At 37.8% G+C, this 23055-nt stretch overlaps 1 protein-coding gene across 4 annotated transcripts in view; it reads right to left on the bottom strand.

The window, feature by feature from the left end:
• The window catches only part of Zw10 (Zeste-white 10 kinetochore protein), a 215599-nt gene that overhangs the window by 161941 nt on the left and 30603 nt on the right, over nt 1-23055 (bottom strand). For 3 of the 4 annotated variants that reach the window (XM_090392861.1, XM_090392885.1, XM_090392877.1), the window contains one exon: nt 7468-7556. In XM_090392861.1, coding sequence (XP_090248987.1) covers nt 7468-7504 — 37 coding nt within the window. In that variant the 5' untranslated portion in view covers nt 7505-7556. The remainder of the gene's footprint in view (nt 1-7467; nt 7557-23055) is intronic. The other variant, XM_090392868.1, reaches the window with a different exon arrangement.

Here is a 23055-nt window from a genome sequence, read left to right as displayed (position 1 = left end):
TTATGGAGATCTCAAACCAAGGTTATTAAATTAAGAGCATGTCAGTATACTGTGGATGAGCAAAAAATTGGAGGCAAGGAAGAAACTTGTCTTCCTAAATAAAGCACAGAAATTTTGGAATTCAAAATATGCTAGTAATTACATTCTGCTAAAATTACCAACATGGCTTCAAAGACCAGTAGATTGTCTCTGATTTTGCAATTCAAACAACTGGGAGTGAACTTTCCTGTTGACACCTTACATTCAATCACTAATTTTCCAGGGATTACACACAATTTTATTTGTGGGCCATAAAATTAGACACATTTAGTTAATGATCATGGTTCAAGGCAATTATTATTAACCAAACGTTTCAGTTGATGGAATTCCTGTTGATACAGGAATTCCATCAACTGAAATCCTGTATCAACCTTTCAGAAGTTTGTAAGGCGCAATCATATCACCCCTTTTTCTCCTGTTTGCTAGTGTCTGCAGTCTACAAATTCTCAATCTGTCTTCATAATCAGTATTAATACTGATTATGAAGTCCACAATCCTGATATCATTCTTAACATTCTTCTTTGCACTCGCTCAGTATATATCAGAATCACAACAGAAACTAGGAGACCAGACCTGCACGCAATAGTCCAAGTGAGGTCTTATCAAGACCTTGTAAAGTGGCAAAACGACATCCTTATCTTTACATGTTAAAGTTTGTTTCAGCATTGCAATTAGAGTTGTATTTGCAACCTTTTGCTACATGGTCCTTGAACACTCCAACATGCCCACCTGATCAGCCTCTTCTAGCATAATCCCACCAATATAATATGACAATGGATATCTAATCATGCCAAAGTGCATGACTTTACATTTACTGACATTGAACTGACATCCATTTTCCCATGCCCACAATTTCAGCCTATTCAAATCATTCTACAAGTACTGCATAACAGCACCATTCTGATTACCCTACAAATCTTTGCATCATCAGCAAATAGCTGTACATCGTCTGTCAAATCCTTCCCAACATCATTAATCTACAAATTGAACAACAGTGAACCAAGGACTGATCCTTGTGGTACACCACTAGTTATTATTTTTATTTTTTTATTAATCTTTGTACTGGTTATGAGCAGTACTACCCTTACATCACGTCCAGACTTTATATAGGCCTAAGCCTTTACAAGTGTTTTACTCTATGCCTGTTCTAGTTATTATTGTAGTCATTCTCTGGTGGCAATTCCATGCCACCAGTGTGCCCTGTAGGGCTCTCAAGGAAAGAACTTTTATATCCTTCTGCGTAAGCCCAAGCTGTTTTAAGTCCTTATAGCTATCTGTGCTCCATATGCCATGTCAAGAGATGGTGGCACTGCTAACCTCAGAGTTGCCCCATGCTCCTCCCATATCTTACTAACTAGATCTTGGTTATTCTTGTAATAGTTTACCTTATTATTATGGCTATAGGCTAGTGGGCACCCTGTTCCCATCACCTGGGCATCAACTACCCAAACATCACCATCTCTTTTAATCACTAAGTCTGGTTTACGCAAACCCGCGGAGGTCCTATAATGTGGTTCCACCGCGGTCTCTCAACCAAAGTGGTTGTTCAGAATGGAGACCACAGCGTCGTGCCTCTGCACGCGGACCCCATGAGTGCGGAAGCAACACTGAGCTATATGAGACAATGTCTCACTATAGTGGCAGCCAGCCCTACAGTTTGAGTCGTCACTACCCCATCGAGCTGTGCAGGCTCGAGTAAGCAGGGCATTGATCCTCGTCCTGATAAGGTCAATATACTCGAACCCAGGGAGGAGTCTAGTGCCATCCCTTACCCAATCATGCTGGGGAGGCACCAGATATGACTCTTTTAAAGGAGCGCCATCTACAGAACAGTGCAACAGAGATGCCCACCTCTTGTGTTCTGCAGGTGCTGACTCAATTAAGGTACCTTGATAATGGGACCAGCCTTTAGCCTGCCTAAAGTCTTCTTGTACTAATGGGCTATAGAAAGCCTCTCTGCAGATAGGGGAAGATAGTTCTAACTTCGCGATTCTTGACAGCTGCAGGCATGGGATCAGCCATCTAAGTGATGGAACCCCGAGCCCACCATCCTTCACCCTCGTGTGGAAATATGCAGGGGGTGTCAGGCGGCAGTCGGAGCCATGATCTCATGGCTGAAAGGATAGCCCTGTCCATTTGGGACAGTACCAAGATATATGTCTGACCCACTATCTCCTACCAGGAGATAGTGGGAAAGGAGAAACAGTCTTTGCTGGGGATTGAGAGGAGCTCTCCTCAAAGAAGCAATCCCAGCTTCTAGGATAGAAGGGACAGAAGACCTTCCTTTTGGGGTGAACATGATACCGAGATATCTCCACTCTTCCAGGATGGTCAAAGCATGCAACGGCCTCCCGTGCAGGGGAAACTCTATAGTCTCGACCTTGAGCTTCTTGTCACGACCAGAAGGGACAAGAGCTAAAGAGCAGGACTTCTCTACATTAATAGAAAGGCCTTGAATAGAAAAGAAGTCAACTGCCCGGTCAAGGAATTTCTGAAGCCTATCTTAGTAGAGGCTATGAGAATAAGATCATCTGCAAAGGCCATAGCATTAAAGGAAGAAGCACCTAGAGAGTAGCCTATATGGCTAGTAAGAGAGTGAAGAAACTCATCTATGATGCAGTTAAAGAAAAGGGGAGATAGAGGATCGCCCCGGCGAACACCACGCACTGCAGGAATAGAAGTTGCACGGGACCCTGTAGTGATAGTGATGGAGCTACCTAAGTACAGCTCCATAACATAGGAAAGAAAGGGTTCTGGACATCCAGCAATAGACAGAGCTCGAAGGAGGGCAGGAAGGGAGACGCTATCAAAGGCCTTTTGGAGGTCCAGCGACGCCATATAAGGAGGCTTAAGGTAGCTTCAGGAATCAGAGAGAAGAGAAGAAAGAAGATATATATTCTCGGCACAGCCTTCCGAAGGGACAAAAGCTCTCTGTTTATAATCATGCTGCATATGTTGCTGAAGTCATTTAACGAAGATTTCATGATAGAGTCTAAGTATCACAGGGGAGATGGTAGTAGGTGTAAAGTCTGATGCACAGCTTGAAGTTTCTTTCTTTGGAATGAAGATAGTTCTTGAAGCACGTAGGTGGTGGTATTGCTTTACTAGAAAGGAGAATGTCCAGTAAGTCTTGAAGAATCTTCAATGGCACCTTCCAAAGCCTGGACGCAAGAAAGCCATCAGGTCCGGAGGCCGAGAAATTGGATGGAAGAGCTGCTTTAATCTCCTGGATGGAGACAGGCTGGTATATTTGAAGGGCAGGAATGGACCTTAATATCGTAGGTTGGTCATCATAATCAGGGAAGTGTGGAGGTGGAGCAGAAAAGACTGTACTCCAGAATTTAACAAAATCACCATGTAAGTCTGCTAGAGGTGGGGGAAGCACCACCAAGGATGGTTTTGGCACATTGCCCTCTATTGTTTTTATAGAGGGTCTGCATAACTGCATAGGCCCTCTTCCTCTGCTTCCGATTGGACAAAGTCATTCTACAATGACTCTGTCCAATCTTGCAGACTCACATCCCCCATATACCACTTTTTGATATCTGTCAATTAGCCATCTTCTTATTCATGCCAATAGTTTATAATACAAACCCATCTGCTCCAATTTATGCAACAGTCCTCCATGTTGTATTCTGTCAAAAGGCTTAGCAAAATCCAAAAGTATCATGGTGTATCCATGCCCTTTGTCTAGTTCAATAGTAACATTATTATAGAATGTGAGCAAGTTTTACTAAAACATGACCTTCCCTTATAATCCCATGCTGTTCACTGCAAAGTAGAGATTCACCGTCAACCCATTTCTGGATGCTAGCCCTAACCAATTTTTCTAAAATCTTCACCACCACTTCTTCAATCTTTCCAATAAATCTTCCTTGTGTGAAATCATCTAGATGATGTCTTTGAGACATTACGAGACATCCAAGCTTGCAACTTTATTCCTTCACGAAAGCAGCTTACTTCAAATACAATTTGTTTAGTGCAGCCTTTTATCCTGCCGAGTGCTACCACATGATCCCTTTGCATGTGATTCGAAAATTTGAATGTGTACCCACGTTCTACTCAAAATCGTCAATTATACAAATTGCCACAAGTTGATTCGTCTGAATTTGCTGTTGTAATCTTCAGAAATAGTGTTCATCCTTAGGTTTTGGACTCCAGTGTATGCTGTTCTATTAGCTTTTACCACACACACCAAATAGCTCTGAATATACTGCCCATCTCAACTCTACTTTGCTGACTTCTAAATTTAGTTCAATCCTTTATCCAAGTATAAGCAAACAAAGTTTACACCTAAAGCATCTTCAGGACTGAGGGAAGAGCCACTACCCAGACCAGTTCCAACCTTTATTGAGGTCTCATCAGTGGGAGCCAGACCCAGAGGTAAAGATGACTTCTCCATTGCTTCCACCTTGGTATCACCACCTCTGGGTCTGGCTGCCACTGGCGAGACCTCAATAAAGGTCGAAACCAGTCTGGGTAGTGGCCCTTCCCTTAATACATAGCATTATACATGTTTGCAAGGAGATGTGCTTTGCATTATGGGAGATACTAAGACAAGAAGTGATGAGAGCTTGGTCCACCTTTACCACAAGTTGCCTTAGTCCTGAAGATACTTCAGGCACAAACTTAGTTCGCTTACACTTGGATAAAGGATTAAACTAAATTTATTATAGTCTAACCAAGTGGGAAAAAAACTTCCAACATTTTTGCTGACTTTTCTTTTGCTGGTTTTGGTTTCTATCATTAACAAACCCCACCATGAGTCCTGAACTCTCTCTATTCAACCCTAAAAATATAGTATCATTACATTCATTACATTAAATTTTCACCTGCAGCAATATCTTTCTCTGTTAAGCAAGTCTCAATAATGCCTATAATTTTTAGTCTATTCTAGCTAACGAATGCCAAAATCTCCTTTTTGTTTTTCCCACTTCTGGCATTAGTACACAAGAACTGCGTTATCTCTTGGATCAAGCAGACACCCCCCCCTTTGAATCTTTTAATGAGCATCTCATTCAGACTTTAGACACCTGAGAAACTGTATTCAACATTCTATGATTTTTTTCAATCTCACATTCACTAACATCCTAATAACAGCTAAACTAATATAGTTTAGCCTTTCTAGACGCCTTGATAACATGCCTATCTAATGGTAACCTGTCCTTTTCAGTTTTAGTAGGAAACCCACTCACACAGGCAGATACAGATACATTCGCAAACTTTCACATCATGACTCCCTCCCTCAACAATATGGCATCATTAAAACACTAACCACCAAAGTCTATATTACCTTAATTCTAATGAATCCTCTCTTGCAGCAGAACTTATCATATACACCACACCTTCTTGTCTAATGACTACAGTTCCCACAGTATCAAAAAAATAAGCAATCCTTGACCTTCTCTTCAGAAAGAATTTAGTAATGTTATCATCATTAGCTATATACAAGGCACTTCAGAAAAAATAACCAGAATCTTAAAGAAACACAACCTCTGCATGGTTTTCAAGTTCCACTTGAAACTAGCTACCTTTATCCACTCAAACCAAAGACCAAATCTCTCTCTCTCTCTCTCAGTTCCTGCGTATATTCTCAGAGTTCTCTATTCCTGCAAGTTAGTCTACTACTGACAGACAGGAAGTTCATCCAACATCTGCATGGAAGAATATAAAAAAAATACATCTGCAGTCATGACTATGGTCAATCAGACCTTGCAGACCATATTTTGAATATGGCTCATAGACCAATTGGAAAAAGACCACCACAGTCCAATGCATTAAATTTAGAAGAGAAAAACTGCTTTTAGACTCCACAGCTAAGAAATTAGCATAATTTGAATAACTATGGTTGCATTAAACTTCCCAAAATATGGGCAACACTAATACTTCGAGATCCACATTTACATCCTATCATATTGTAATTTTTATGACCGGTCATAAAGCAGTATTCCCTCTCCCAAAAAATGTTTCCCAAGGTTTCGATGTGTGAAAATTAATGATAATTCATGAATACTTCCATGTTTAAAAATACATGGCTTGGTCACTAACATTTGCTACACAGATGCTATTAGGCATTCTGGGTTTGAGCTTTTTGACATATCCAAGAATATTATTCTCCTCAGAATTTCCACTATAAAATATATATTCATGAAAAATGCATAGAAAACTAAAATGACAAATTCTAAAACTGTGTTCTCGCGGAACACAGTTTGGAAAACCCTGGTCTATATGGATTACATTATGGAGGAAAGTGGCATTAGGCCTGATATCAAAATTGAAGATATCAGTCTCAGCTTTTTACTTTATGCAAATAATGTTATATTCTTAAATAAATCAGTACTTAGACTGCAGGATTCCTTAACTAAACTGAATAATTGCCATAACAAATTTTGCATAAAAATCAGAAGGGAAAAAAAATAAGATAGGCAGGAACATTGACATTAAGCTGCATTCTGGGAAAATGTATAGAATAAGATAAACATTTATCTTATTCTATATATATAATCCATTGGTGTGAACACCATCTTGTGTACAGCAAAACTAGTTAAACACTAAGTAGCTGTACACAAGATGGTGTTCACACCAATTTTAATTTATGGATCTGAGAGCCAGGTTAGAAATGTTGTATTCTTAAGAGACCACAGATATAAGAGAGTGTTGAGAAACAATTGGGGTGGGGATGAACAGACAGCATCATCATCAACAGACAACAGAATCATATTCAAAATGAAGATGTTAAGAAGGAAGGTACTTGACGCTGTTAGCATTAAGGAATATGTGAATGGAATAGGTGGTATGGTCACATAAAGAAAGGAAAAGTTAGCAAAACAGGTGTTTGATACTAGTGTATGGTACCATAAAGATCCAGAGAAATGCCGAGTTCAAGGCAAACTGATTCTGTTAGAAGTACCTTAAAAGGCAAAAATATAAGATCTCACAATATTAGAGTACTGACAAATAGCAGACTAATGGAAGTTAGTAATAATGTAAATTTATTATGTAGTAATGTATTATCCTGTGCACTCTGTAAGAATATATTTCAAGAATTTGATTATGATAATTTCTAAGATGGAATCAGAGTAATTTATAACAGCCTATTATTAACATCTATGTTAAATTTTTAACTAAATAATATAAAGCAAGAAAAAAAAATCAAAAATTGAAACAATATTCAAGCCAACTGTACTGAAAAAAAAGCTGCAGGTTTTGTCTATCCCTGGTTCAGAAACTTTAGCCACATGGCAATATACTGTAATGGGCTACTTAACAGAACACATCTGGATCCATCATGTGCTGAAAGTTGCACTGAGAGCCTGTGTATGATAAAAACCTATCTAATGAGCATACATAATAAATAATATCACGAATTTATACAATTATGTATTTGATTTAATAATATTAATTATTACTATTAAAAAGAGAATTTACCAGCTGAAGAAAGCATCTGGCTCACAAACGATGTCATTATTCTAGATAACCAGTTATTTACTTCAATACCAAATTATGATCCTCCTATCCTACATAAAAAAACATTTTTTTAATTTATATATATGCATACATGTATGGGACAATACAAAGAATTTAAACTATAAAAACGTTAACATATATTTTTTCAAGAATTTATCCAGTATCTATTTACATGAGAATAGACTTATTACTAATAGTATTATTATCAGTTTTATCATCCCTATTTTTTTTCAAAATTTTGCTAATGTAAAGTTTATTATTAAAATAGGTATGAAAATAATCCAAGAAGCATGCAAAAATATGTTTCCCCCAACAAAGCTCTGAAATATTTCCAGACAGATGTAATATGATTCTCGCAAAAATATGCCTCACACCTAACCAAGCTCTGAAATAGCTATTATCAGACAGAAGTGATAAGGTTTCTTCAAAATTAAAAAGTTTTTCCTTCCATAAAACAATACATAAACATGGAGAGGCAATGCTATACAGTACATTAATACTGCCAGCCACAACTTGCTTGTGACTGGGCTGGAAATAAATTAAATGAAAGCACACAAAAATGTCACAAGCTTGTCAGAACTATCTCAAATCTCTGGATTTGAGAGTATAGTAAATATACTCATAAACCATTTTTCTATTCATGGGAGAACCAGAGGTCATCCCTGGAAACTGTATAAAGAGTGTATGTCGTGCAGAGTTGTGAATGATTGGAATGCCTTGCCTGAGAATGTGGTGTCTGCAAAGAGTTTGAATGTGTTTAAAACATGGTATGATGAACTGTGTGTGTGTGTGTGATTAAAGGACTTCCCAGATGAGTCTTTGACTCCATGAGGTCGTGGGGTGGTAATAATAATAATATGATTGAGACTTACACACTTCTGAAAGGGTTATATAGGATTACAATTGATGGAATTTTTCAATTTATGGAGGGTGGGGAAAGGACACGAGGGCATCCTTGGAAGCTAAGAATAAATGCCAGTAAGATGGGGATGAGGGCTAGGTTTTTCTCTCTCACAGGGTAGTACTTGATTGGAATGGATTGCCATTGGATGTTGTGAGTGCAAGCATTGTGAATGAATGCAATAATAAATATGATAGCTAGTGCATGTAGTATGTGGCCTCGATGAGTCCCTGACTCCCTGGAGTTCTCTCTTAATAATAATAATAATATTCATTGCCACCAAAACACAGATCTCAGCTCACCCATCCTTAGTCTCAATCACCAGACAAGATCAGATCTCTCTGCTATGACTAACATTTACCTCCAGTCTCTCTCTCTCTCTCTCTCTCCCCCCCCCCCCTCTCCTGGCATAAACACATCACTAGTCTTCTCAGCATCCATGAAACTAGGTATTCTCATTCAAAAGGCTATTTTACATTCAACCAACTCCTACAAATTCCAAATCCACCCATTCTTAGAATACTGCTCACATGTTTGTGGTGGTGCACCTAAAACTTCCCTTAAAATCCTTGATTCTATCCAGATGCAAGCAATTAGGCTCATTGATGATCCCTTTCTTACAAATTCACTTCAATCTCAATCGCACAGATGCATTGTTTCAGCACTGTGTCTATTCTACAGGTACCTCCATGGTCACTGCTCCAGTGAATTGGCAACCATCATTCCTTCACTTTCAATTGCACTTGTTAATACAAGAGCAGCAGCTATCCAGCATCCCTTTACTGTGCAACTGCAAACACACCGTACTTTCTTCTCCTCTTCCTCTTTTGTTCTGTCCACCTCTGCCCTCTGGAACACCCTTCCTCATGAAGTAATCCCAAACAACAATTTTGCAGCTCTTCAAAAAAAAATATCAGTAAACTTCTCGGTCCTCATCTGCACCCCACACATGACACCGATGTACTTATAGGTCTCTTGACTTCTCGTGTATGGGATCAGTATCAAAAAAAAGAAAAGAATTGTGTGTGTGTGTGTACAAATACAAAAATGGTTTGTGAGTATATATACTGTACTCTCAAATCCAGAGATTTGAGATAGTTCTGACAAGTCTTTCACTGTTTTGAAAAGTGTTATACTAGAAAAGAAGTACATCCTGTTTGTTGAATTTGGTCTTGGTAGTAACTATATTGTGTGCTGTACACACATCCTCTGAAGGAAATGCACTGTGTAATATAGAATGCAAAATATTAGTTGATTAGAAGTCATGCATTTTTGAAAATTATGGAGACAATTACCGTGTTTGAATAAAAACTTTAGTTTAATATAACTAATATAACATCCCACCAAGTATTTGATTCCGTTCACCTCTATCTCACACCATACTGCCCCAAAACCACTGCCACTATTTCCCTCTTGCATCTCCACTTTATATGGACATAGCTCTTTCTCTATCATCAATAGCACCCCCCCCTCCCTTTTTATCCCCTCTGTCCTCACGAAACACATCATATCCTTCCATCTCTATTCCTGTCGGGATATCATCCTCTTCCAACCATGTCTCACTTATTCTGACAATCTTTGGGTGAACAGACCCAATTAGTGCAACCATTTCATCTGCCTTGTTTCTTATACTTCTAGCATTTGTATACAAACACAACAGCTGATTTCTGGATCTATAGCTAGTTCCACTGATACTACCACTCATTCGATGTGATCTCCCCATGTTCAACTGGGGCCATTTCCCTTTCTGCTTCTTCATTTTAAAACCATTTTCAATTCCAACTGTTTCCTCTTGATCCCTGGTCATCCCATTCCTTTCCTGCCTACACATGCTCACCTCCTCTTGGAGCATCCACCTTTCTCATGCTGTGTACCCCTGTTCACTCTGAGCCTCCCTGTTTCCCTGCTCCTCTTGCACACCCATTCTCACATTTTCTATACTCATACCACTCACTTCCCTATTCATAACCACCTCTTCAATCTCTCCTGTCTTATTCTCCCGCTCTTCCACATCACTTCCCACTCGATCTGATTCATTCTCTCTATTCACTTCTCTACCTTCCAGCAGCAGTCTCTCCAAGCGACTCACACCATAACCACTCAAATGCAGTCCATCGCTCCCATACAGCTTACTTCGTCCCTCAAATTCATTCCACACATTAACAAACTGTACTCCCATCTCCTCACACATTTCAGCCAGCATATCATTCATAATCCTTGCTCTCCGCCTCATTTCACCACAATCATACCTAGGCAACACGCTAACTACCCTTCCTGTCACACTATTCTCTTTTATCCTTCTAAGCAGCCTCCTGATATCCATTCTGACACACTCTTTGTCCTCTCTCAAATCATTTGTACCTATTAATACTATTAACTCTTTTGCTCGCTCCTGCCTCATATCCAATATATCACCCCCCACTTTCTCCTGTTTGCTAGTGTCTGCAGTCTACAAATTCTCAATCTGTCTTCATAATCAGTTTTCCACAATACTGATATCATTTTTAACATTCTCCTTTGCACTCTCTCTCTCTCTCTCTCCAGTATATCAGAATCACAACGGAAGCCAGGAGGCCAGACCTGCGCACAATAGACCAAGTGAAGTTTTATCAAGGCCTTATAAAGAGGCAAAATGACATCGTTATCTTTACATGTGAATGTAAAGCATTGCAATTATATTTTCAGTTGTATTTGCAATCTTTGCTACCTGGCCCCTGAACTTCAACTTCCTATCTACTAACACTCCAAGATCCCTATCTTCATCAGTTTCTTCTAGCATAATCCCACCAACATACCGTATTTGCCAGCGTATAAGACGCATCCCCCTTTTTGTACACATTGTTAGGAAAAAAACTTTATCACTGAATACTATAATGAATTTACAGTATTTCAAATATAAAGTAATAAATAGATCTACTTTCAACAAATACCTAATCTAACTAGGAAAGAGTACCCACTTTTTAATATTCTTCGTCAAAACCCAGAAATTCATCTCCAGAGCTAAATGAAGAGACACTTGAAACCTCTTCTAAATCAGAATCTGAGTCCTCATACAACAAATTGTCCTCTGCACCATCCGGTGCATAACTAATGCCACACTTCTTAAATGATTTAACCACTGTCTTAGTTTTCACAGCATCCAATGAAGCTTTGACCCACTCACAAACTTGCGAAATGCTAGGCCTCTTAATGGCAGAAATTTATCATCGTTCACAACAACTGCGAGAATAATTGGAAAGTTTAAACGAACAGGAACACAGCTGTGATCGTCAATGACAGTGCATACACATCCACTGAACTCTACGTAACTGGAATGCTCTCACACACCGCAAGGAAGCAAGAAAGAAATCGCGTAACTCGGAACAGAGAAAATTTCAAGAAATGAAAGTAATAAAAAACTGAGTATCAGCATATAAGACGCATCCCGTTTTTCAGATCTATTTTCAAAGGAAAAAAAGTGTGTCTTATGTGCTGGCAAATATGGTAATACAACATTGGATATCTAATCACACCGAAGTGAATGACTTTACACTTACTACATTCAATTGACTCCATTTTCCCATGCCCACAGTTCTAACCTATTCAAATCATTCTGCAAGTACTGCATATCAGCAGCATTCCTGATTACCCTATCTATCTTTGCATCATCAGCAAATAGCTGCATATCACTTGTAAAATCCTTCACAATATCATTAATATACAGATTGAATAACAGTGGACCAAGCACTGATCCTTGTGGAACACCACTTGTTACCTTGCAGACTCACACCCTGTTATACCACTTTCTGATATCTGTCAGCCAGCCATCCTCTTATCCATGCTAATATTCTATAACCAAAACCCATATTCTTCAATTTATGCAACAGTCTACCATGCTATATTCTGTCAAAAGCCTTAGCAAAAATCCAAACGTATCATGGTGTAACCATTACCCCCCCCCCATCTAGTTCAATGGTAACATTGTTATAGAATGCGAGCAAGTTGCTAAAACATGACCTTCCCTTAGTAAACCCATGCTGCACGTTGTAAATTACAGATTCATTGTCAACCCATTTCTGAATGCAAGTGCTAACCAATTTTTCCAAAATCTTCACCACTACTCCTGAGATACTTACTGGTTGATAATTGAATACACTGGTCTTTTGCACCACTCATGTGCAATTGAATTACCATACATTCATTCCATTCCATTCCTGCAAAATCTTTCCTGTTCTGAAACTCATATTAAACAGCCTGGTCAAAGGAATAGCCAATTCGGCTGAACACTTTTTTAGCACACGTGCTGATATCCCATCAGTCCCTATTGCTGAATTCTTATTCAGATTGTGCAACAGCTCTAATACCTCATCCTCATACACCTGGGTTTCTTTATCCTGTGAAGAGGTAGCAGTGGGCTCAATGTCGTGTACACTAGGTGGATAGATTTTAACAAAATGGGCACTCATTAGTTGAACAACCTCTTCTGTGTCTGCAGGGCCGTGCCAACCCGAGGGTGCAAAGGATGCACTGCACCCAGGCGGCAACATTGATATTTTATTTACTGTAGTGAATGCTACATGCAATTTCTTTTAGTTATTTTTTAATGGGAGGCCGATAAAAGTTTGCACCCGGGCGGCAAATACCCTTGGTGCGCTACTGTGTGTCTGTAACCCTCACACCATCTGTATTTAGAAGAGTTATTCTTTCGTGTTCATTCTTTCTTTTACTTGCAGCATATCAATAGAATTCTTATGGGTTGTCTTTTAGCACACAAAGCCAGTTTCTTTTCATATACACAGACTTTGCTTTCAGTACAACAGTTACGACTATTCTAGCCTACTGCTTATAACTTTCATAACGGACATTATTCGTATGCACATGGTATTCCTTCCACATCATTCTTTTCTTATGAATCCCTTGCTTTATACAGTTACACATCCATTTGACTCCTATCCTATTTATTCTTCAAATTCTCGGGACACATTCTGATATCACATCATTTAAGTATTGTTTAAATGCTTCCCATGCACTGTTGATATTTTTCCCATCCAGCAAATTGATATTATTCCACTGAACTCAGTATACTCCTCAGATGGTCATAATTTCCTGCTTTGTAATTCAGCATGCAACCTTTTCTGAATGGAACATTCATACACCAAGTGAGTACTGCATGATCACAGTCACGTCGTTAACTGAAACACTCTCCGACACTATAATAAAATCTAACTCTCTTTGATCTCGAGTTCCTTTTGTCAAATGCTGCTTGAGGAAGTTGTCCCACAACAGCTCAATAAATGCATTTTCATTCTTCTCATGAGATTCTACTGCTACCCAATCAATATTTGGATAATTAAAGTCTCCCGTTATGATTACTCTTTTCATGCTCATCTTTTCTATTTGGCGATGAATTTCTTCATCACTAGCAACTAATCCACCAGGTCTGTAACAACACCCCACTATGTAATTGATATTGTTGGATTCCGCCTCACACAAGATGGCTTCAAACTCATTGCATATGAAATACTGCTAGTAGAAGTACTACAATCATAGGTCTTAACTCTAACTGATTCAAGTCGTCCAATATCATTAACAGCTAAAAACACTGTACCCATTACATTCGATACCAGTTAGTATGTCTGATTCTAATAGCCGGGTCTCACTAATCAATACAATCTGAGGTCCCAACATACTGACTAAAGCAACAAACTCTACCCCTTTGTTTCTGATATGCCTAGCATTCATGTACAGACATAATAATCTACCTGCATGTTCTTTTGTATACTCTTGTCTGCATGACATAGTTGGAAAACTTGCAATCTCTATTCTTCTCTAGTGTCTTGTACATGTAAACATCTTTGCACACGTTTGATGGGTCCGAACCGGACGAACAGAAAGTCGAAATCGTTCTCTCCTAGTCAACATTTCCATGATAAAGCCCATTTCCATCACTAACGCAGTTATATAACATTGCTGCTCTTACACTCACATATGACAAGGTTGTCCTCACCTCATTGAAAGATAGTATGAAGATCAATGTTTAAGGCACTGGTTGTTCAGCAAAGTCGTGGATAGGATTAGTAGTGATTGTATGCAGCTCATTTATGAACAGAAGAAAGAGAGTAAATGATAGGACAGAACCTTGAGGCACTCCGGCATTGATGGTGAAGCTCGAAGAAAGGGGGCCATGTACCATAACTCACAGATAACAACCAATGAGAAAGCTAGCTGCTCAATTACAGAGGGTGTTAAGGAGACCAAAGGATGGCAATATGTTAAGCAGGCCATGATGTCACACACACACAGTAGAAGGCTTTGGAAATGTCAAGGTGACAGCACAAGTTTTTCAAAACTATCCATGGCACATGTTCCGTGATGGGTGATGTAGGCTACGAGGTTAGCTGTGGATCTTGAATGGTAGAATCCGTACTGGTGGTCAGTGATTAATTGGTGGGCATTTAACACGGCACTGGTGAGGCAGGAAAATGTAATGAAAGTGGTAAGGTGGGGTCTCACAGACCCACCCAAAGTGTATTATAGAAATCCATATCTTTTTAATCAATATTAGTGGATTCTTCCTCACAGTCTTGTTCTGTATCAGACTCATGGTTATTGACTAATTCTAAATCAATTTCACTATCATCATCTCCGCTAAATGGCTCCTCATCTGTCAAAGTGTCATCTATAAGTTGATGTAACCTCTATTCTTCCTGCTCATAACTCATCTGGTAAAAAAAAAGATATTATTCTCAAAATCCCCTCTAAATATTTACGAAAACGCATTTGCTTATACTTGGTACGTAAAAATATAGAAGACACAGCAGTAATGATATTTTAGTAGAATATACATGAAAACAACTTACATTTCGGAAGTAAATATAGCCACACTTATGGTAAGGTGGGGTCTGGTGGATCCCAGCACACTAAACTTGCTTGAGCACAACAGCCTGTTGTCTATGGAGTCGAGTAGCAGGTTATGGGAGGGGAAGATACTGAGGCATGACTCACTGCCATGTGTTGTTAAAAAGTTATATTCAATTTAAAATCTTTGGGGTTTGTGACACCCAGGGCCGTCGCCAGATTAGATCGCACCCTGAGTCAAACAATTAATATCGCCCCTGATGGATTATGAGACAAAAATATAAGAAAATCTCCAATTGCTATTTTGTTTTTATTACAAGAGAAACATTAATGCAAAACGATTACATAATAATATTAATTAAATGTTTGCTCTACAGGGATATCGCACAATAAAACTATTTATAAGCTCTTCTAAATTTAAATTATAAGCTATGTCCACCTCTATCGATATAGTTGCTAGACCAACCAATCTTTCTTGGGAATTTGGGTCAGTTTAAGCTTGGAAAAACTTCTTTCTGCACTTGCTATGCTAACAGGAATTGTTAGCGTATTGACAGCGCCTACTGCAATATGGCTGAACAAGCGCCCTTATTCTGTAACTTATTCACAGCAGGTGTTAGGATCAGATGAGTGGAAACAATAGTCAGAGACCAAGGAAGGAGAAGTAGAAATTCTGGAGGTCATCCAAGATGGGTCCTTTGTAGTGCCACAGGATGTCAGGATGGGAGTGGGTGAGGAAGGGGCATTCTATGAAAGAGGAGACTTGTACAAAATTGTGGCCAGAGTTGCCAAGAGGAGAGGTGACCTCAACAGTGTATCTGGAAGGAGAACTGGTCAAAAAGAGATATACAAAATATTTGGAGAATGAAGTGGGTTATCAGGAATTCGAGAAGGTAGATGAACGATTCGTGTTATGTCGTGACTTGTGGCAAAGACTTCTGTTTCTTGTTCAGTGGTGTTGGAATAGGGAAGCCAGCTGAAATTGGGAAGTTGAGGTTGCCGGAAGATGACCTCACTGTTTGGATAGCTGGATTGTAAATATAGATGGTCAAGTCTCATGGAATGAAATGGGAAAAGTTCAGAATGGCTATCAGTTTTTGGAGACTGATAAATATAATCATGTTATCATCATATGAGAAATATGATGTCTGTCAACTTCAAATGGTGAAGTTTCGTTAAATATAGGTCACCACACTTATCCTAACAGTAGAATGGGTTGTAGGCGGTCACCGGATAGGGTGAAGGTTTGGCATGGTGATGGGTTTTTAGTTACAACTTAGTAGAGTTGAGGTATGACACAGTGTTGTCTGTGCCAAGTAGGGTATCCTGGAATGATCTAGTTTAGAGAAATAAGGTTCAGAGTGATCTTTTTTTAGATCACCCCTTTTTTTGGGAACCCTCTGTGCTTTTTTTTCAAAAGGTCACCCAGAGAGTGCTTACCACAGAGAGGGAGCCTGTTCTTACCTACTGTGGAAAACTAAAGTCTAAAAAGTACTCCCGTATTTTTTATAATCAATCATTGTCGTTAATTTTTCATATATTATAACCACCAAATACAATTTGATACTAATATCGATAGTTTGGAAAATTCTAATCGATACAATTATGTTCTGGCCAATGAATATACATGGGTGTTCTGGCAAAGATGTTATATCATTGCGTTGATCTTGTAACCTTTGGTGGCATTTTAATAATCGATACCCATTCAGAATAATCAAATCGTTAGTAGAAATTTTCGATATGCACTTCCAGATTTTGTTTGTCTGTTTCCTATCTTAGGTTCTTACCAGCCATTGTGTCTGCATTCATTCTCAAAGTATTTTCAGTATCCTTGAACATTGAGTGCCATAGTATATTTTCGTGATGGATAGTGATGGAGAAACAGAAAGTAATAATGTAAAAACTCCACCAAAAAAGAAATGTAAATATTTGTGTGTTTATCTGAAGAAATGGAAAGAATGGTACTCATGGATAAAACCTGTGCCATCCAACGTTCACAAAGCTAATTGTATATTATGTAAACGTGACTTCAGTATTTTGCAGTCATAAGTAGTTTGCAGTCATTATTACCCATGGGGGTAATAATGACTGCAAACAACATTCTAGCACTGAAGGACATAAACAGAGAGAGAGGGAGATGTGAAGACTTCTTTGAATTTGAACCTCTTTTTTGGTAACACAAGTAAGGACTTAAACAACACTGCAGGTGAGCTAGCCTTAGTTTTTCACACTGTAAACACATCAGTTATAGAAGCATGGACTGTGCAAATAAGCTATCAATGGACATTTTCTATGACTTGAATTGTTCAACAATTTCATATTGATATTGTAAATGAAGGCAATCTGTATGAAGAATTTTGTAGTGCAGTGGGTGTTATGAATATGGTGAAATCAGGAAGTACTGAACAAAAGTAAGTGAACATAATTATTGAATTAAATAACAAGAAAATCAATGTTCCAAATCTTGGTAAAATTTTAGGCTTTGTGTTAAGTAGTCCAGGCTCAAATGCCCACACTGAGAGAATGTTCTCAATGATGAACAATAAAAGAACAGATCAGAGAAATCAAAGTAGCTTAGAATTAATTAAATTAGAACTAATGGTAGTGATCAATTTTGATTAAGATTGTAAAGAGTTTTTGCAGTTTGCACAAGGAGACAACAAATCAAAACTGCTGCAGCATCTGTTTATAAATATAAATAAGTTTAATCTAAGAAGTATGGATATTTTAATTGTAAGTATAAATGTTTAAAATTATATTAAATATTTTGATGTGCTATAATTTAAATTGCTATTTGTATATTTTAAATATAAACCATCCTACAAATTAATGTAGGATTCACGTCCCAAAAATTTCGCTAAAATTTGTCGTGACCCAGACTCCCTTATTTCATGTTTAAAAGTTGGTCACCCTAAAACTAACATTTAATACAGTGCCATCTACCAGCAGAACTAGAAAACCACTATCATGGAGTAATTCAGATAACACTCTGATAGATTTTTTAAGCCATCATAAGTTCAGATACTGACAGTTCTTTGAACTCTAATATAGGCTTCTATCTGTGCTAAGATTAGAAGAATGCTCCTATTCTTAAGCAATTATCAAGCAGCACCTTTTACTTAACTCGGCTGCTGGATATACTATATGCAGATGGTCAGAGTAAGCAATGGAAGAAGGAACACTTCATTGACTATACACTGACTATTTGCTGAAAATAATTTAGTTCCATTTCTCATAAAGTATGTGTTTTTCAGATTATGCTAAGATGAAATCTGTTGACTAATCAACACATAGTGAAGGATTATCACATTCAATATCTAATCCATACAGAATCCTTATATCATCATACATAATGAGGTCTGATTAATGAATGATAGCAAATATTCTTCAAATCAAGATGAAAGAATTACAGCAAGTATTAGAGAATTTTAAAACTATTGATAGAATAGAGAGAGAGTTAAGTAAGTGCATGCATACTTACAAAGGATGTGTGTTGTGTATGCAATGCTCTTAAGCATGATGCTTCTGTAATAACATAACACTTTTTCATGGTAAAAATTTCTGGATAATGCTGGTAAAAACATTTTTAATGTCAACACGAAGATGTTGACATTAAGAAGAAAGAAGCAACTGTTCATTCATTCATCTCTTGATAATTTCATATGGAAGTTTGCATGGCTAAATGAAACATTTTTTCTATTTTCTCATACTATTAATATCTTATCATATTACTGCATTAACAATTACATACTGAAATGTAATTTGTGCATGTACTCTGTGAATAAAACTAATAGAAATAATCTATAAAACATGTTAATGCACTATTGTTGCCTATACTGTGAACACGTAATTTTGTAGGGCTTACTAGTAGGTAACAGGTCATAAGTAGTAATAGCCATAAGTAGTTAATAGCTATTATTACTATAAGTAGTAATAGTAGATCTGACTTACATAAAATTCAAGTTATCTAAAGTTTGCAGAACATAACTCGTGTGTGTAAAGGCCTGTCTGTATATAAAAAAAGTGTCTTAATTAAATCAAGCAAATCTATAAAATCTGTATCCAGTTTCCTTGAATTTATGGTTAGAAAAGATATGAAAATAACTAATTATATATGCAACATCAAAAAAAATCATCATTTATGCAACATCATAATTTATTATTATTATTATGTAACACCTCCAGGGAGTCCAAAGACTCATCAAGGGAGGGCATCTACTCTACGAGTTTCTGTCTCCAACACCTCACCAAATGCAGCTACCTTCATCATCTACACCAACGCCATCTACTACTGACTATCAGCACTAGTATTTTCACAGACAATCACAAACATCCATGCCCACAGCAGGATTCGAACCCGTGGTCTTTTGGCTGGAGAGCATATACGCTAACCACTCGGCCAACCAGGCCGGCACCTGCAATCTTCTGATTCAAAGTCAGAATTTTGACACTAAATAAGAGAAATGTATTCTAAATTTCCATCATCATCAACAAATTCCTGATATGTACCCTAAAGGTGGGAGCGTACAGAATATTATGATAACACCACATGAAAGGTTTATATTACTGGTTTGAAGAGTAGTTAGCATATCTGCTCTTCAGCCAAAAGGCTGGAGAGCAGATATGCTATGGTGGGATTCAAAGATGGGATCCAAGCCCATGGTGGGTTTGAATCCCACCATGGGCAGGGATGTTTGTGATTGTCTGCGAAAATAAAGTGGTGGTAGTGGGCAGCAAATGGCATTGGAGCAGATGATACGGTTCGCCGTAGTTGGTGGAGACAGAGAGTTGTAGAGTAGGTGCCCTCCCTCGATGAGTCTTTGGACTCCCTGGAGGTGTCACATAATAATGCAGCAGACTGGCAAGCAACCTGCATTAAATTGCCTAAAGTCCCTAATCTGGGAACTCAGCCTCTTCCTATCAACAATTTTCATTCAAATTAATCTGCTATTATACATTTCCAGTCTTCTAAGGCACTTTACTGTATCAATCCACTTGGAGCTTGATCATCCTCTGGATCTGATCTTTTTTCTGCCATCCAGACAAAAAAACACTTGCTTTGCTAACTGAACACACTACCTTTGATAAATTCTGCTGACATATTCCTGAATATTAACAACATTGAGTTCCTTCTAGCATCCCCAGCTAGGAAGGAACTCAATTTATATTCTCAATTTACAGGTTCACATTAAATAATGTTTTATTTAATATAGTCCTGTCGTGGATGCCATCTGTTCCATCCATCCATTCATTCATTCATTTATTTGTCCAAGGGGCTGAGTTCCCAGATTAGGGACTTTAGGCAATTTAATGCAGGTGGCTTGCCATTCCTCTGCTGAATCCCTCTAAGGATAAGTATTTCATGGCTGTAGAACTGTGTTCACAGGGCCAGTTTGCCTGTTCTGAGGGAAGAAAAACCCAAGTTTCTAAGAGAAAAAACTCACCATTGTATAAAAAAGATCGGATAAAGATTCCTCACATTGTAGATGGGATTTGAACCTGGGTCTCTGCAACCAAACAGTTTGTCTGCACCAACTGAGCTACAGAGATACACCACCAGTTCACTGTTGTAATTTTTCCTCCGAACTCTCAGTGATCTTCAGTACCTGACCACGTGGTTTTGTTTCCAACCCAGCTCTCGGATCCATAAGTTAAAACGGGTTTGTTTACAACTTGTATATAGCTAGTTTACTGCTTTGACTAATTTCTCTCTTATTCTATATAAATTTATTTAGTGACTTCCTACCAACCAGCTTTGCTAATTCTGATTATTTCTAACTACCTTCAGGATGCAGTTTATGTTTTCAATGTTTCTGCCTATTTTCATTGTCTTTGGGTTTTTATTGCTGATTTTCATACAAAATTTATTAATTTTGTATGAAATTTAACATCGTTTTTCTGTACCACCTTAAATATAGACTATGTTTTGCTTGATATAATGTACCATTAACACCATACAATTGTAGCATTTTGAACAGCTTTTTCTCTTGGTACTTTGCCATGCTTTTTCAAGATCTACAAAACTCGAATAAGATCCTTGTTACATGACTATGATTTCTCAACTATCTGTTGAGAAAATTTGATCATGACAACCACTGTTTGGCTTAAAACTAGTTTCCCTTTTCAAATTTTTCTTACCTTCTCAAATATATTCATATAAATCTTACTGGAATACTCAGTAAGAAATTTCCTCTATAATTCTCATGTTTAGCCTCCGTAGCTCAGTCAGTATAGATGAAGCCCTTTGGTCGGAAAGACCTGGGTTTGATTTCCCGTCAGCAATGTGAGGAACCTTTATCTGGACTTCTTTTGATGAAAGAAGACCAGCTAACTCACCTTTCGTTGAAAGGTGAGTTAGTTGGTCTCATACAGAGGTAGGGGTTTTTTTTCACCCAGAAACTCAGATTTTTCGTCCTCCAGAACAGGCAAAAACCAACCTGTGAACACGCATCTACAGACATAGGACACACACCTGGGAGGCATAGGGCTAACTACCTTATCCTCGATATGGTAGGGGTTAAATGAATAGAAAATTCTTGACACCACAAGATAAAAGAGGAGGGAAGGAATAAGAAAATAAAAAATTCTTATGTTTGGTTTTATTTCCCCTTTAATAGATGGGTACTATGATATCTGTATTCCAATTATCTCGAACTTGGCCCAGTGATCAGGCCATCTGAATTATGTAATGTCACCACTATAAACTTTCATACCTCCATATTTCAGCATTTTGACTGAACATCATCCACTCCAGCTGCCTTTCAATATTTCATGTTTCTGACAGCATTATCTATATCAAGTACTGATATGTACTCCTGATTGCATTCTCTTGACTATTTTTTCTACCACATTCTGTCACTTCTTGTTTCATTTAGCATTCTTTCAAAGAAACTATTCCAGATATATAGAATATCTTTTTCTTCAGTTTTCATGCCACCGTTATTATCTTTGATTCCTTTTAAAATACTAACCTTTTCTATACACTCCAGAACATTTTGCACCTTGAATATTCTTGCCAAAGTCTTCCCGTGACTTTTATTTAGATGCTTTACACATTGCTTCATATTTTTACATTTTCTCTGTATTCTCTTGGAGCTTGTTGACTTGCGTGTTAGGCACTTTCAATGTTTTCTTCTTTTCCATGACTGCCTCTTTATCTTCCTGAGTCCACCATAGAGTTTTGTTGTCTGCAAGGATAGAAAACTTCACCTCAAGTTTGGTTTGCTAATGAGTCTTCAAGGTTTGATTCTTGTGTTCCGACTCTTTCAGTTTTACTTGGATAATATTTGTATATTGAGTCAACAGTTGCCCTAAGAAAGCAAGTCAACTTTCATTCTCTTTAAAACTTTTTTGCTCAATTTTCAATGTAATATTCAATTTTATTCAACTCAAAACTAAATGGTGATCACTTCCTACTTCAGATTCCCTGTATACTGTTGTATCCTGAACCAGCATGATGATATCACTATTGTTAATAGTGATATTTTCATAGTGTAATGCTGTCAATAAGACATTTATTTTTTGTGTCTTCTCTTCATGTGAATTTGTGCACATCTATGCTGGAACACGGTATTAGTAATGATTAATACCAAGTCATGAAGAGAAATCCAATAGGTATTTACTATAATTATTTAACAGCTTTACTTTTTTCTCCAAATTTTCCTCAAACACTTCTGTATGTCTTGTATTCATTTCCTAATCTGTTTAAGTTTTCCAATTAGGACAAACTTCCCTTTTTCTTTGTGTCAGCTGCCTACTGTAATGACTTGAAAAATTCCTCCACTTGTTTCTTTCTTAGTAGAACCTTCTCT

Source organism: Typopeltis vanoorti, chromosome 1, assembly GCF_054136105.1.
Source record: "Typopeltis vanoorti isolate ZY-2024b chromosome 1, IOZ_Tvanoo_1.0, whole genome shotgun sequence".
NCBI classification, from domain to species: Eukaryota; Metazoa; Arthropoda; class Arachnida; order Uropygi; family Thelyphonidae; genus Typopeltis; species Typopeltis vanoorti.
This window is presented reverse-complemented; position numbering and strand designations above follow the sequence as displayed.